This window comes from Mirounga angustirostris, unplaced genomic scaffold (genome assembly GCF_029215605.1).
Source record: "Mirounga angustirostris isolate CCGP_5_RB_7025 unplaced genomic scaffold, mMirAng1.0.hap1 SCAF_13, whole genome shotgun sequence".
Lineage (NCBI taxonomy): Eukaryota > Metazoa > Chordata > Mammalia > Carnivora > Phocidae > Mirounga > Mirounga angustirostris.
This window is the reverse complement of record NW_026991721.1, coordinates 11,567,429-11,583,261: the sequence shown is the minus strand read 5'-3', so window position 1 is coordinate 11,583,261 and position 15,833 is coordinate 11,567,429. Positions and strand designations below refer to the sequence as shown.

At 37.6% G+C, this 15,833-nt stretch overlaps 1 protein-coding gene and 1 long non-coding RNA gene across 2 annotated transcripts in view; both read right to left on the bottom strand.

The window, feature by feature from the left end:
• LOC123856376 (uncharacterized) overlaps window positions 1-15,833 on the bottom strand; it is a 207,355-nt gene that overhangs the window by 44,937 nt on the left and 146,585 nt on the right. The gene's annotated exons all lie outside the window — the stretch shown is intronic.
• On the bottom strand, window positions 2,670-3,958 carry LOC123857961 (olfactory receptor 5AN6-like). Its single transcript, XM_064576383.1, is given in 4 exon segments — window positions 2,670-2,803; window positions 2,806-2,999; window positions 3,001-3,556; window positions 3,859-3,958. Coding segments are annotated over 4 exon segments (984 nt in total).

The window sequence follows — 15,833 nt, the reverse complement described above, 5'->3', positions numbered from 1 at the left end:
TTTCTATTGCGGAATGATGAATTAACGCAAATTTAGCAGCTTTGAACAATAGACATATTATCTCAACTTCTTGGGTCAGAAGTCTGGTGGGACAGTGCAGCTGGGTTATAGTGCAGCTGGGGTCTCTGCTTACTGTATTCCTCCTGAACAGGGTAGGAAAAAGTATTGCATTTTTTAGCTCCACATACCTCTTTCTGCATCTAATGAAGTAAGGAGGGAGGATAGTTAATGTCCCTTTTGCAGATGAGAAGTAATAGGTTGAAGTCACTTGGAAAGAACTTGTTGCTTAGTTCAAAGAGGAATTTTCTTACACTCAGAATTTTCTTATCTTTATCCAAACATAAAAGAGACTGGGAGTTGTGAGTACTTGGGATGAAGAGAAGTATCAAAGAGAAATATTCCTATCTCCTGTGCACGACACAGACACGGATGTGTTCAGCCTCTCTCAGTCATGCATGACAAGATATTTGAAGGGGTAATCCCAACTAAAGTGGCAACTACTGGGGACAAAGAGTATCCTGTCTGGACCACTATGGGAGAGGTGTTAACATTCTGTCCCCTTGGGTGATGCTGGTAAACATGCATGCCTTGTCCTTCATCTGCTGCTCATTTGCTAGGTCACTTCAGCAAGTGGAGCTGAAGTTCTGCTTCCTCATCTATCAGCCAAGCTGTCATGAAGACCAGATGTTTGTGGATATAAACTGCAAAGAGTTACACACACTAAAGTCAGTATCATCACTGTCACTAGCCAGATCTGCCTAAGGCCATGTCTGTGTTAACTTCTCAATCACTACATACTCTTGCGATGGATCTCCCTCTACTGGTTGATGAAAGTCTTAACAGGATTTCACATTTTAATGTCACATTGTAATAGATACATATGTAAGAAATATACTTCATATATTACAAAATCTATTCCAGCTTACTTGCCATTTCATATTCTTTGGTGAATGTGGTCATCTTCATAGCCATGTAACATATTCCTGCCAATCCATATGTAACTCTAATTGGCACAAGCCATATTTTAATTGCATAAAGAGAAAAAAAGGCTATTTCAAGGAAACCTATGGTGAATCTCTCCATTTCCACTTCTGATCAAAGGGCCTGCCCCCTCCTCCTTCTCAGTTCCTCACTTGGCTCAATTCTGTCCCAAGAGCATGGAGCTATCCAGGGTGTCTTGTTGATGAATGATAATCTGTACCATGCCATAGCACAACAGGCAGGGGGATTGCTATGATCCTGGGAGTATTAATCAATCATGGTTTTACCACAGCCTGTGGTCTAAGAGTCTGAGACCGTGCAGGGCTATGCAGGAATCAAGTACAGTTGTAAGTGTACTATGTTTCTTAGTAAAAGTCTGTCCTCTTATGTTGGTATAACAAGGGCAGTTTCATATGGTGACTTAGGAGTGGAGATGGGGTTGTGTTTTACTTGATTTTTAAAATTTTCTTAAGACCTTTAATTTCCATGGTTCATTTCCTTTTTCATTACCAAATCTCTATGAAATACCCATCACAGAAACAGTGCCTTCCCAAGAGTGTCACCTTTGGTCCTATGCACTTTCCATCCTAGTTCTCCATTTTTTTTTTTAAAGCTTTATTGAGATATACTTCACATATTATAAAATTTACCCATTTAAAGTGTGCAATCCAGTGGCTTTTAGTATATTCACAGAGTTTTGCGACCATTACCACAATTTAATTTTAGAAAATGTTCATCAAAATAAACTCCATACCCATTAGCAATCACTCCCCTCCCCTTGTCCCTAGGCAACCACTAATCCACTTCCCATCTCTATAGATCTCCCTATTTTGAAGATTTCATTAAAATGAAATCATGCCATACATGGTCCTTTGTGATGGACTCTTTCACTTAGCATGTTTTCAAGGTTCATCCTTGTTGTAGCATGTATCACTACTCCATTCCTTTTTATGGCTGAATAATAGTCCACCACATGGATATACCAAGCCTCTTCCCTTTGTTTTGTTTTGTTTTTGAGATTATAACTGACATACATTATATTAATCTCAGACATACAACATAATGATTCGGTGTTATTATTGGGAAATGATCACCGTAAGTCTAGTTAACATCGATCTTAATTTTTTTTGTGTGATGAGAACTTTTAAGATCTACTCTGTTAGCAACTTTCAAATATACAATACTGTATCATTAACTAGAGTCACCATGCTGTCCTTTACATCTCTATGATTTATTTGATAAATGGAAGTTCATACCTTTTGATAAACTTCACCCATTTTGCCCACACTCCATTCCACTCCCTCTGGATACCAGCAATCTGATCTCTGTATCTGAGTTTGGGGTTTTTTTGTTTTTACTTTTTTTACATTTGACATATAAGTGAGATCATACAGTGTTTGTTTTCCTCTGACTTATTTCACTTAGCATAGTGCCTTCAAGGTCCATTCATGTTGTTGCAAATGGTAAGGACTCCTCCTTTTGATGCCCTTGTTTTCAGCACTCTGAGTGGCCAGGTCTCAGACCTGTTCTCAGTATTTCTCCTTTTGAGGAGCAAATATCTTCTTTCCGGGGGAGATTTAATCTGGTTCACCACAGCTAATCCTAATTCCTTATCCTCTTACTGATAATTCCAATATCTGAAGATTTTCAGGTCTGTTAATATGGACAATTTTTTCCCCTACTTGTTCTCAGTTATGGGGGCTTGACACTCTATATATGTTTGTGCCTTTATTTAATATAAACTGGGAAAATGCTCTCTTCTTACACCTCTTAAGGGCATCTTTGATTTTCTTGTTCTTCAAGCTGTAAATCAAAGGATTCACATAGGGATCATCACTGCATAGAAGACTGATGCCATCTTGTCATGGCCCAGAGAATTATCAGTGCTGGGGTGCATAGAGACAAAGAGTCCTGATCCAAAAAAACAGATCACTGCTATCAGGTGAGAAGTATAGGTGTTGAAAGCCTTGGACTTGCCTTCACCAGAGCTGATCTTCAGGATGGTGGCAATGATATATCATGATGGCAAAGACAGAGATCACACCAAAAATCACTGCTATCACAAATTTCATGACTTTTAGGAAAAAGGTTTCAGAGCAGGATAGGACTAATAATTGAGGCAGATCACAGAAGAAGTGGTTGATAACATTTGGCCCACAGAAATTGAGCTGAAGTAAAGCACACAGTTGAATCAATGAACCAAAGAGGCCAGTTATATAGGCTCCAACCATCATCTGGACACAGAGGGTGGGTGACATGATGGCAGTGTAGAGCAGAGGATTACAAATGGCAGCATATCGGTCATAAGCCATGGCTGCCAGGAGACAGCACTCAGTCAGACCCAGGCTAGAGAAGAAGAAGTACTGCATAGTGCACCCCAAAAATGAGATGGACTTAGGCTTCTGGAAGAAGTCTGAGAGCATTTTGGGGGTTGTGGAGGTAACATAGCAAAAATCTAAGAAGGATAAATTGCTGAGGAGGAAGTGCATGGGTGTATGTAGGTAAGAGTCCATCCTAATCAGGATGATGAGGCCCAGGTTCCAGGACACTGTCAAGAAATAAGAACCCAGGGCACCTGGGTGGCTCAGTCATTAAGCGTCTGCCTTCGGCTCAGGTTGTGATCCCAGGGTCCTGGGATTGAGCCCCACATCGGGCTCCCTGCTCCGCGGGGAAGCCTGCTTCTCCCTCTCCTACTCCCCCTGCTTGTGTTCCCTCTCTCGCTATGTCTCTCTCTGTCAAATAAATAAATAAAATCTTGAAAGAAAAGAAAGAAAGAAAGAAAGAAAGAAGAAAGAAAGAAAGAAAGAAAGAAAGAAAGAAAGAAAGAAAGAAAGAAAGAAAGAAAGAAAGAAAGAAAGAAAGAAAGAAAGAAAGAACCCAAGAATACTGCAAAAAGAACAATCTTGAGCTTGGGATAATCTGAGAATCCTAAAAGGATGAATCTGATGACTATTGTATTGTTCCTTCCTCCAGCCATTGTCTTGAAGTATCTTCTATCTGCAGAAAGGTCCCTGGGTTAATGATTGACTATCTCAATATTACAAAACTTACCTGTTTTGAATATGGTTTCATTATTTGAACAAAAAGTTATCCACAGTCGAGACAACTTTTTTAACATAAAAATTTTTTAAAAACCATCGGAGCCCATTTCACAACTACTCTTAATAGTTTGGAATACATTCTTGCAAATATTTCTACACACAATGTTACCAAATTGTTTCTAAAAGTTGGTACCAATTTACACAAGTATCAAGATTTTATGACAATATTCCTGGCCATTCTATTGTCAACACTACCCATAACTATTCAACTTTAGTTCTTGGTGATCTTAGATGAAAAAATTATTTCATTGTTTTTAATTTTACATTTACTTTACTGATTTGCTCATACACATTTTTTGCCTATTTGTCTAATTGGCTGTTCATTATTAATTTGTAGGAGCTCTTTACATACCCAGAATGATAACTTTCTCCCTCACACATGTTGCTAATTCTTTTCCAACTTTATTATCATCAACATTGTTTATGTTGTATTTTGCTATACAGATTACTTTTATTTTTAGGTAGTCAATTTTCTGTGATATATATGATTCCTGGCTTTGGTTTTACTGAAAAAGATTTCTTTGCACAACCCCAAAATACTTTTTCCTATATTTTTTGTTCTTTGTATTTTTATATTTACATTTAAATTTTCTTGAATATTTTAGCATATAATGCAAGGAATAAGAGTCTGAGATGACTTTGATTTTGGCATTCCAAACTGATTGCCACTTGTCTCAGCACAATTAATTGAAAGATTTCTCCACGGATTAAAGTCACCTTTTTGAAAAATTTTATAGATTTCCTATTCTGCTCAATTTTTATTTAATCTGTCAGTCCATGTGCCACCTGTCTAGTCCTGCACATTTTCTAATGACTTACAATAATTTTTATTAATAAATTATAGAACCTTTTGATAACTGATAAGAAAAAAGTTCCCTCATTTTTTCACTGAGATTGTCTTAATGGTTCTTATTCTCATTTGTCTTCAGAAGATCTTTATGTTGAACTCATCATACAAATAAAATGGAATTCTTATTGCATTTTATTATTACATTAATTTGAGGGAGAAAGAAGTTTTCTTTCTGCAAAGCTGTTGAATTAAGTCATAGAAGAGATAACACTAAAAGTTCTTATAAATATTGTAATATTATGACTGCCAATCTGGACCAAAGCACCTGGCTCTAGTGACGTATATGAGATTCCAAGCTCTGTCCCTACATTGCTATGACTTCTCTGTGTCTTCAGTTTCCCCATCTGTAAAATGAGATCATTGTGGCAATTCTCCTTGTATCACAGAGACTCTACTATGCTTGAGGGGAGTAGTAATTTTGGCAGAAAAACACAAAGAAAAGTGATCCATTATTCTGATATTATTAATCTGATTTTAAATACCCAAAGAAGAGGATTATTTAACTACCTGGAAGGGAAAACTGTTCTGACTCAATATTATCTATCAGTGTCCCTGATGAGACCACAAGATCCAGACTATGTTTCCACAGTAAAATCTGAATCATAGGTTTATATGCTTAGAACATCCTTCAGTAGAAATAGAAAGATTCCATCAGCTAAATTCATAATGAATTTATATTTCAAGAAATTTAGAAAAGGTTTCTTTGGAAACACTAGTTGCTGTGGTATTTCTGTGCTATATTTTGTCATGTCTGTTTTGAAGGTACATGTGACCCGGCCATCCTGAAATCTTGTTATTTTTGAAATTACAGGAAATGCTTTCAGCAAAGTTGACTTGTTTATATCCTTTTATATTATTGACATATTTTAAATAAAAAGTGTTTTTAATGATGAGACAGAAACAGTAAAATATATATTACAATATACTTATTCTTATTTGCTGATGAGGGAAAATGAAATAAAGTATTTAGATAAAGATGATGATTAAAACACCCAATAGTAGAGAAAGATTATATAACTGGAAAACAGAGAGTATATCTCATATTGATTCCTAAAGTTATTTTTACTTTTTTTCCTTTTGTTGTTGGTTTTCACTTCCCATTGTTCATTCAAAACCAAACATACAACAGTCAAGATCATTGGCCATGATTAGAAAAAAAGAGCCCAAAATAGCAGGATAAATGCTGCTCCCTTACTTTCCTTCAGGCATATGAAATGCCAGGCAGACCTTGCAATCTTATCACCTATGATGTCAAATGGATGACATCAAGAACAGTAAATATACTGAACCTTGAAGGGGCAATCTTACCATTCTTCTGGAATATTTTACTATGGAAATTAACTGCATGGAGGACCACAGGGGAAGGGAGGTAAAACTAAATGGGAAGAAATCAGAGAGGGAAACCATGAGAGACTCTGGACTCTGGGAAACAAACTGAGAGTTACAGAGGGGAGGGAGCAGCGGGATGGGGTAATCAGGTGATGGGTAATAAGGAGGGCACATGTTGTGATGAGCACTGGGTGTTATACGCAACTAATGCATCATTGAACATGACATCAAAAACTAACGATGTACTATATGCTGGCTAACTGAACATAATAAAAAAAAAAGAAATTAACTGCAGACACATTTTAAGAATTCCATGCAAAAATAAAACTTATGTAAAAACAGACTTAGAAGTTTGAAAATAAAGGCAGGTGAGCAGTTGCTCTACATGTAAACACCATTTGTAAACTTCTGGAGAACAAACAAACAGCAGTAATAAATTATTTATATGTTTACAACCCAAGGGAAGAGTACATGGTACCAAGAAACAGTCATTCTTCTGTTCTTGCTTTCTACCTTTCTCCCTTAATACAATGTTATATTTCCCAAATAAAATTTTATATCCCATGAGCTAAATTTTTTACATTTATTTCTCTTTAATAATAAAGCTCAAATTAAATCACTATTTATGAGCTACAGAGAACGTTTCTCTGTGGCTCAGAAAATAATTTGATGTTCACTGAATATCTAACACCTGTAAGGCACCAAGACTATCATTTGGGAAGCAGTAGAAGGAAGATTAAATAAGTATTTCAAATGGCTCCTGGGACAATTCATTATAGATCTTCATACATTTTCAGAAAGGCAGACAAAGAAAATAGGTGATTTAGTATGAACAGGGAAATACACAATGTATAAAGGAAAGCATTACTCTGGAAAGCTTTCCCTCTTTTGAATTTGAATTCCTTCTTCTAAACTCCCACTGCACTTATATTTTCTAGTAGAGTGAGAATTTCATGGTTTTTTATTTTATTTCCATGTGCTTTTCCACTAGACCTTAGCCTGTGCTTTTGGCTAAGAATAAATATTTAACACCTAATATATCAGTTATGAATGGCTATGTAACAAACCAAACTTATTGGCTTAAAACACCAATGATTTATCATTTCTCATATTTCTCTTGGTTGACTAGTTTGTCTATTGACCTCACTTGGGTCCCAGATGTGGTTGCATTCTTCTGGTAGCTTGAATGGGGCTGGATGGTCTAAGATGCCCTCACTCCCTTGTTTTGGGCTTCACCTGTGATGGCTTAAATGACTGGGAGGTGCTGAGATTCTCTCTCCACATGAGAGAATCCTAGATTCTTCTAAGTGTGATCACAGGGTTCCAAGAGAGCCAGCCCCAGTGACAAGTGCTCTTCAGTCCTCTGCTTGCATCATATGTGAAGATCTTTCATTGGCAAAAGCAAGTCACGTGGCCAAGCAAAGAATCAATGTGTAAGGTTTGATACAAGGGTTATATACAAGGATATGGATATAAGGAGATGTGATTCATTGGTGTCCATTAATGTAATAATATACCACACCTAGGCTTAGTTCATTGGCTGAACCAAACAATGTAAGTATGCATTAAATATTTGTGGAATTGTAACTTATTCAATTACCTCTTCTGGAACAGTGTAGAGAAAGTATTTGCTCCCTAGAAAGGGAAATTACATTCTTCAAGCAACAAATTAAAGTGTGTCTTCAATCAAGAGGAAAATGAAACAGTTTCTCTAGAATAAATAGAACCGAACTAATGGATTTCTCTTGGCTCCTAAAATGGAAGAATCCAACATATTTTACCACTTAGAAGTCTGTAAGGAGATTTAGTATATCAAGAAGCAGTAGAGTTAGTTGATAATGTACTAGCAACTGCTTATAACACTGATCATCAGTAGGTTTTTTATATTCACTTTTGTGTGTAATAGATCTAAGCCACCATTTGCAATCTAAACCAGTTAGCAAAAAGGTAAATACACTGTGATCTCCATTTTACCTGAATACATTTGTTTTGTTTCAAAATCAAATATACAAACAACAAAAAACTAAAGAGTTAAAAAGTAATATATAATGCTCCTACCCTAATAAACTTCATAAGAGTAATTATCCAAAAACTCACAAAAGGTCATAAACATCCAAATTATGCCTAATCCTAGATGTTCATCAAACCAAAAATATTAATGTATTTCTCCAATATTTAAATATTTTAAAACATGCTATTTTCCTAAGATTTATAAATATCTCTTTTTGGCAACAAGCCAAGTCATAAAAACAATACCTTTTGAAACAAACTGAGGGTTGCCGGAGTGGTGGGGCGTGGGAGGGATGGGGTGGCTGGGTGGTGAACATGGGGGAGGGTATGTGCTATGGTGAGTGCTGTGAATTGTGTAAGACTGTTGAATCACACACCTGTACCTCTGAAACAAATAATACATTATATGTTAAAAAAAAAAAAAAGCAGAAGATAGCAGGAAGGGAAGAATGAAGGGGGGAAATTGGAGGGGGAGACAAACCATGAGAGACTATGGACTCTGAGAAACAAACTGGGGGTTCTAGAGGGGAGGGGGTGGGGGATGGGTTAGCCCGGTGATGGGTATTAAAGAGGGCACGTTCTGCATGGAGCACTGGGTGTTATATGAAAACAATGAATCATGGAACACCACATCAAAAACTAATGATATAATGTATGGTGATTAACATAACATAATAAAATAAATAAATAAATAAAAAATAAAAACGATACCTTTTGGGGGCGCCTGGGTGGCTCAGTTGGTTAAGCGACTGCCTTTGGCTCAGGTCATGATCCTGGAGTCCCCGGATCAAGTCCCACATCGGGCTCCCTGCTCAGCAGGGAGTCTGCTTCTCCCTCTCCCACTCCCCACCTCTTGTGCTCTCTCTCTCTCACTCTCTCTCTCAAATAAATAAAATCTTTAAAAAAAAAACCTTTTGATGTAATACCTTTTTTAAGAAAGGTCTTTTTAGGAAATATTATAAAATACTTTAAGAAAATATTATTTAAAATAATTTTAAACACAAATATATGCAATGCAGTGTAATTCATTACATTTTACTAATATTTTACTAATTGTCCATTTACTAGCTCCATCCTACATAGTAATCATATTTCGTCTTTCTGGAAACTTCCTGATGTCTGAGTTTTTTCACTCCATGATTGCTTGTCTTATTCACTTAGAGTATAATCACTGTCATCATGATCAGTATAGAAAATGCATGTAGACTTTGATCTATTCCAGGTACTAATCTAACCCTGATTAAGTTTCTTTTTTTCAGTGAGTAGAGAAGAAATAGTAATGTGAGATCTTTGAAAATACTCTGTAGTATAACATCAGATATTAATGATAAGAGCTAACATTTACTCAGCACAAACTAGGTGTCATTAAAATTAAATTACATTCGGGTGCCTGGGTGGCTCAGTTGGTTAAGCGACTGCCTTCGGCTCAGGTCATGATCCTGGAGTCCCAGGATTGAGTCCCTCATCGGGCTCCCTGCTCGGCAGGGAGTCTGCTTCTCCCTCTGACCCTCCTCCCTCTCATGCTCTCTGTCTCTCATTCTCTCTGTCTCAAATAAATAAATAAAAATCTTTAAAAAAAAATTAAATTACATTCAATACTATTAAAGGATCTCATGTATAAATTAACTCATTTAATTAGGGGAGCAGATAAACAATAAAAATAAATATGTTTTATAGTTTGAAGATGATTGAGTACAGTGGCAATGAGTTGAACAGGGTGAGGGGTGTCAGAGTGTTGGGGAGAGGGAGAACAGGTTGCAGTTCGAATCAGGGGTCAGGATAGGGGTCAGTGAGAACTTACAGTGGAGTAAAAGCTTGAAGTTGCTGAGGGAGGTGTATATAACAGGGAAGAGCATACTCAGCAGTAGGAAAAGACCCCAAGGTTGGGAATAGCTGAGGTGTTCAAAGATCGTACGTGTGGCTGGGACAAAGTGAATAAGAGACAGAGATTAACTTAAAGGCTACTGCTAAAATCCAAGTGAGAACTGATGGTGACTCTTCCCAGGGTAGTAGCAGAAGTGGTGAGAAGTGATCAGGTCCTGGATATATTTTAATAATTGACCCCAAATAATTTCTTATAGATTAGATTAGATTCAGATCATGAAAAAAACAAAGGGATTTGGGAATGATCTCACGGTTTTTGGCCTGCGCATCTGGAAGAATAGAGTTGTCATTAATTAAAGTGGGGAAAAGGGGAGGAGGAGCAGATGTAGATGGTGGTAGAGAAGAATCAACAGTTCACTTTTAGACATGTATAAGAAAGGTCTATAGACATCTAAATACAAATACTGACTAGGTGGTTTGATACAGAAATATGGAGCTTAGGAGAGGGGTTTCTGCTAAACATTTACACTGAGAGTTGTCAGCATCTGGGTGATGCTAAAAGCTGAATGAAATCACTGAGGGAATGAATGTGGAAAGAGAAAGTAAAGGGCCAAGGATTGAGCCTAGATTTAGGCTGCTCTGAAGAGGTCAAGGACTACAGGAAGAGTCAGCAGTGTATAGGCGGTAAGGACTGGAAGCCAAGTGAGGACAGTGTGTCCAAGAGGAGGGAGTGGTCAGCTGGGCCAAATGAAACAAGGATTGATTACTGGACTTCGCAATGTGGGCATCACTGGGAACCTTACAGGTGTAGTCTCTGTGAAATCATGGGCTGATGGCCTGAAAAGAGTGGTTCAAGGAGAGAGCTGGTAATAGTAGAGATGGTTTTCCAAGAAGTTTTACTGGAAAGGGAGCAGAGAAATGAGGCCGTGGCAGGCAGAGCAAGTTGGATCAAGAGAAGTTGGTGATGGTTGTTGTTGTTTTAAGATTGTTGAAAGGACAGAATAATTTTATTCTTTTATCACTGATTAGACTCTTATGCATAAAACATGAGGTTTTACCTAGTGAATGAGAAAGCTAACTCACTTTATGTCTCTTATTTTTCATCAGATTGAACATCCCTTCAAACACCTCTATAAAGACAAAATGAAAACCAGTCAGTTAAAATTAAAGGAAGGACTGGCTTCTGAGAAGATGGACTAAACATACTTATCCCTATTCCTCCCACTGTGTGTAACTGAACCCTGGACAGTACATACATACAAATGAAATGACTCTGTAAGATGGAGAGAAGAAAGGAGACTGGCAAGGGACCTTGAGATACCAGGAATGACACAATAATGAGCTCCCTGGTTTTCTTTTTGCCTCATCTATTCCAGGCCTGGACTGGGAGAAGACAGCAACCTGACAGACAAAATAGCCCTACCATAGCTCTCTAGGCAACAGGCCAGAAAAGGGGCAGCCCAGCAATCAGAAAACATTTACATAGTAAACACTCAACTCTAGCCATCGGGAGCACTGTGTGGCCCCACCCACACCCAAGCCAGCAAAGACCAAATGGGGAGTACAGACCTGCACACATTCAGTTATAACACAGCACCCAACATCCTTGCTGAGGTGATGTCAGAGAAGGCAAAGTAGGGAACCAGGACCTCCATACCTACTGGCCAGTAACAAAAGTGACACCACCACGGTGTCAGTGGGAACCATGTAGAGAGCATGAAATGCTTACATTAGAAAAGAGGAGAAATCTCAAATCAACAAATTCAGCTCCCAATCAAGATACACAGAAAAAAAAGAACAAAATACAACTCAAGCAAGCAGAAGGAAATAAATAATAAGAGCTGCAGACATTGAAAAGACATTAAAGAATACTATGAAAAAGTCAACACACATAAATTTGACGAACGAAATGAACCGCCTCAAAATATACACACTACCACAACTCACCCAACGTGAAATAGATAATCTGACCAACCATATAATAATTAAGAAAATTGAATTTGGAAACAAATATAGAATTTGTAATTCTAAAATGCCCCAAAATAAATTCTCTAAGCCCTAGATGATTTCATTAGAGAATTCTATCAGCTGTTTAAAAAAGAATTAACACCAATTTTATACAATCTCTTCCAGAAAGCAGGAGAGGATGGAACACTTCCCAATTCATTTTATGAAACTAGTACTATCCTGATACCAAAAGCACAAAAAGACAGTAGAAGAGGGGAGAGAAGGAAAGAGGTAGAGAAGAAGAGAAAGCTAGCTGCAGAATACATCCTTTATGAAGACAGGCCCAATAATCTCTGACAAAATATTAGGTAATGTAATTCAAAAATATATAAAAGAGAATTATAATACCATGACCAAGTGGGGTTTACTCTACAGATGTAAGCCTGGTTCAATATTCGAAATTCCATCAACACAATTCACCACATTAACAGGTTAAAGAAGGAATATCACATGATTATACCAATTGATACATAAAAAGCATTTAACAAAATTCAACATCTATTCATGATTTTTTTAAAAAAACCCTCAGAATAATAGGAATGGGGGGAGTTTATTCAATTTGATAAAAAAGAGTATCTCAAAAACCTACAACTAACATTTACTTAATGATGAAAAACTGAATGCTTTTCCCTTGAGATCAGGAAAAAGACAAGTATACTTCTCCCACCACTTTTTCCTAAAGATTTTTTTTTATTTATTTGAGAGAGAGAGTGAGTGAGAGAGAGAGAGCCTGGGCAGAGGGCATACTCCCCACTGAGCAAGGAGCCCAATGTGGGGCTTGATCCCAGGACACTGGGATCATGACCTGAGTCAAAGGCAGATGCTTAACCGACTGGGCCATCTAGGCACCCCTGCTCTCACCACTTTTATTCACCACAGTTCTTGAAGTTCTAGCCAATGCAGTAAGTAAAGCAAGGAAACAAAAGGCCAAAAATAGGTGTATATCAAACAAATTAGGTACAGAACTTTTATGCTGAAAACCACAAGAATGATTTTAAAAAATCAAGATCTTAATAAATGGGGAGATACATCATATCCATGGATTTGCAGATTTAGTACAATAACTGTGAATTCTTGCCAAATTGATAGCTACTTAAATCCAAAGCTGTTTCCCTCATCTGTAAAAGGATCACAATGCTAGTAACTTCCTCATTTTATGTTTCAGTCTGACACATTGTAAATTTGAAAAAGGTGTTTCCTATAATTATTTCACAATGATGTACTTAAAAACATGGGATGTTTAATATCCCACATGGTTATCCTAATTATTTAAAGAGGCTAATTGCACTTTCAACTTTATCTTCAGTCATAAACTAACATCAAGAATGTATATGTTCATTGAGAGATACCACCAGTTATCAAGAATTCTTTTTTTTTTTTTTTAAAGATTTTATTTATTTATTTGAGAGAGAAAGAATGAGAGACAGAGAACATGAGAGGGAGGAGGACCAGAGGGAGAAGCAGACTTCCTGCTGAGCAGGGAGCCTGATGAGGGACTTGATCCTGGGACTCCAGGATCACGACCTGAGCTGAAGGCAGTCGCTTAACCAGCTGAGCCACCCAGGTGCCCCTATCAAGAATTCTTAATAGACTGAGAATGACCTTTTCATAAAAGGGGTTCTAAGTATGACTTTGAATAAATATAAACCTCAGAACAGACTTGGAAGAGCAGGAAGAACATGAGTGTTAGTCTTGGGTCAACAGCACTTACTGTGTGACCTTGACCAAGTTACTTTAATCTTTCTGAACCTCAATTTCTTCAATCATGAAATGGGGATGTAAGGATTGTCTGTAGGGTCACGGTGAGGGTAGCATGGGATCATGCACATAAGGCACCTTACACAATTCCTGGCACAGAGTGGGAGGTTGCTCTCTAGTGGATATTAATATTATTATGAAATTATCTGGGACAGAATAGGCTTTCAATAAATGTTCCATTACTTACCTCCTCTCTGACTTAATTTATATTAAATCTCTAGAGAATTTTATCTTATGTTGTTCTTATGACACAAAAATAATATACAGTGATTTCCTCAGCTAGGTTTTAATTTCCTGAAAGCCAGAGACATTTTTGTATACCCCTGGCCAACCTCTCTGCTCTCTGGCCCTGAATATTGATCCCAGACAAGGACACTGAACACACAGAAATAGATGTGGTTGAATTTTTCTACTATTTATGATATGTTTAATATACATTTTAAACTCATAAAATATGCTTAATAAATATTTTGAATTGGGCATTATCTTTTTGGAGTATAAAAACAAGTATTTCATTTCTATACCCACTTCTATTATTATTGGGTGAGTTTAGAAGCCTTGTTCTCAGACACTTCTTCAAAGAAGACATACAAATGGCCAACAGACACATGAAAAAGTGCTCAATATCGCTCGGCATCAGGGAAATCCAAATCAAAACCTCAATGAGATACCACCTCACACCAGTCAGAATGGCTAAAATTAACAAGTCAGGAAATGACCGATCTTGGCGGGGATGCGGAGAAAGGGCAACCTTCCTACACTGCTGGTGGGAATGCAAGCTGGTGCAGCCACTCTGGAAAACAGTATGGAGGCTCCTCACAAAGTTGAAAATAGAGCTACCATACGATCCAGCAATTGCACTACTGGGTATTTACCCCAAAGATACAAATGTAGGGATCCGAAGGGGTACGTGCACCCCGATGTTTATAGCAGCAATGTCCACAATAGCCCAACTGTGGAAAGAGCCAAGATGTCCATCGACAGATGAATGGATAAAGAAAAGGTGGTATATATATACAATGGAATATTATGCAGCCATCAAAAGGAATGAGATCTTGCCATTTGCAACGACGTGGATGGAACTGGAGGGTATTATGCTGAGCAAAATAAGTCAAACAGAGAAAGACATGTATCATATGACCTCACTGATATGAGGAATTCTTAATCTCAGGAAACAAACTGAGGGTTGCTGGAGTGGGGGGGGAGGGATGGGGTGGCTGGGTGATAGACACTGGGGAGGGTATGTGCTCTGGTAAGCGCTGTGAATTGTGCAAGACTGTTGAATCTCAGATCTGTACCTCTGAAACAAATAATGCACTATATGTTAAGAAAAAAAAAAAGAAGAAGGTAGCAGGAGGGGAAGAATGAAGGGGGGGAAATCGGAGGGGTAGACGAACCATGAGAGATGATGGGACTCTGAAAAACAAACTGAGAGTTCTAGAGGGGAGGGCAGTGGGAGGATGGGTTAGCCTGGTGATGGGTATTAAAGAGGGCACGTTCTGCATGGAGCACTGGGTGTTATATGCAAACAATGAATCATGGAACACTACATCAAAAACTAATGATGTAATGTATGGTGATTAACACAACAATAAAAAAAGAAATTTCAGGATATTATTAAAGGGATTATAACCCCTGTGTATAGCTTAGTGACGAAAAGCATGGCCTTTGATGTCACATAGCTATCTTTGGAATATGGCTCTGCTATCTGTGAGCTTTAGGACTCTGAATATGTTGTCTCTTATCTTTCTACCTAAGTTACTTAATTGATAAGGCAGAGAAATAGAACCTACCTCATAGGGTTCAGTTGAAGTTAAATTAGTTCAGTTATGTACAGCGCCACTCACACATATAGTAAGTATTGAGTGAAGGTGTGTCATTAGCTAATATCTATGTAATATAGTTTTGAAGCATTCCTTTGGTTTGTGAAAAACTTTTAAACTTTAAAGGGTTGGTCATACATATAACATTCT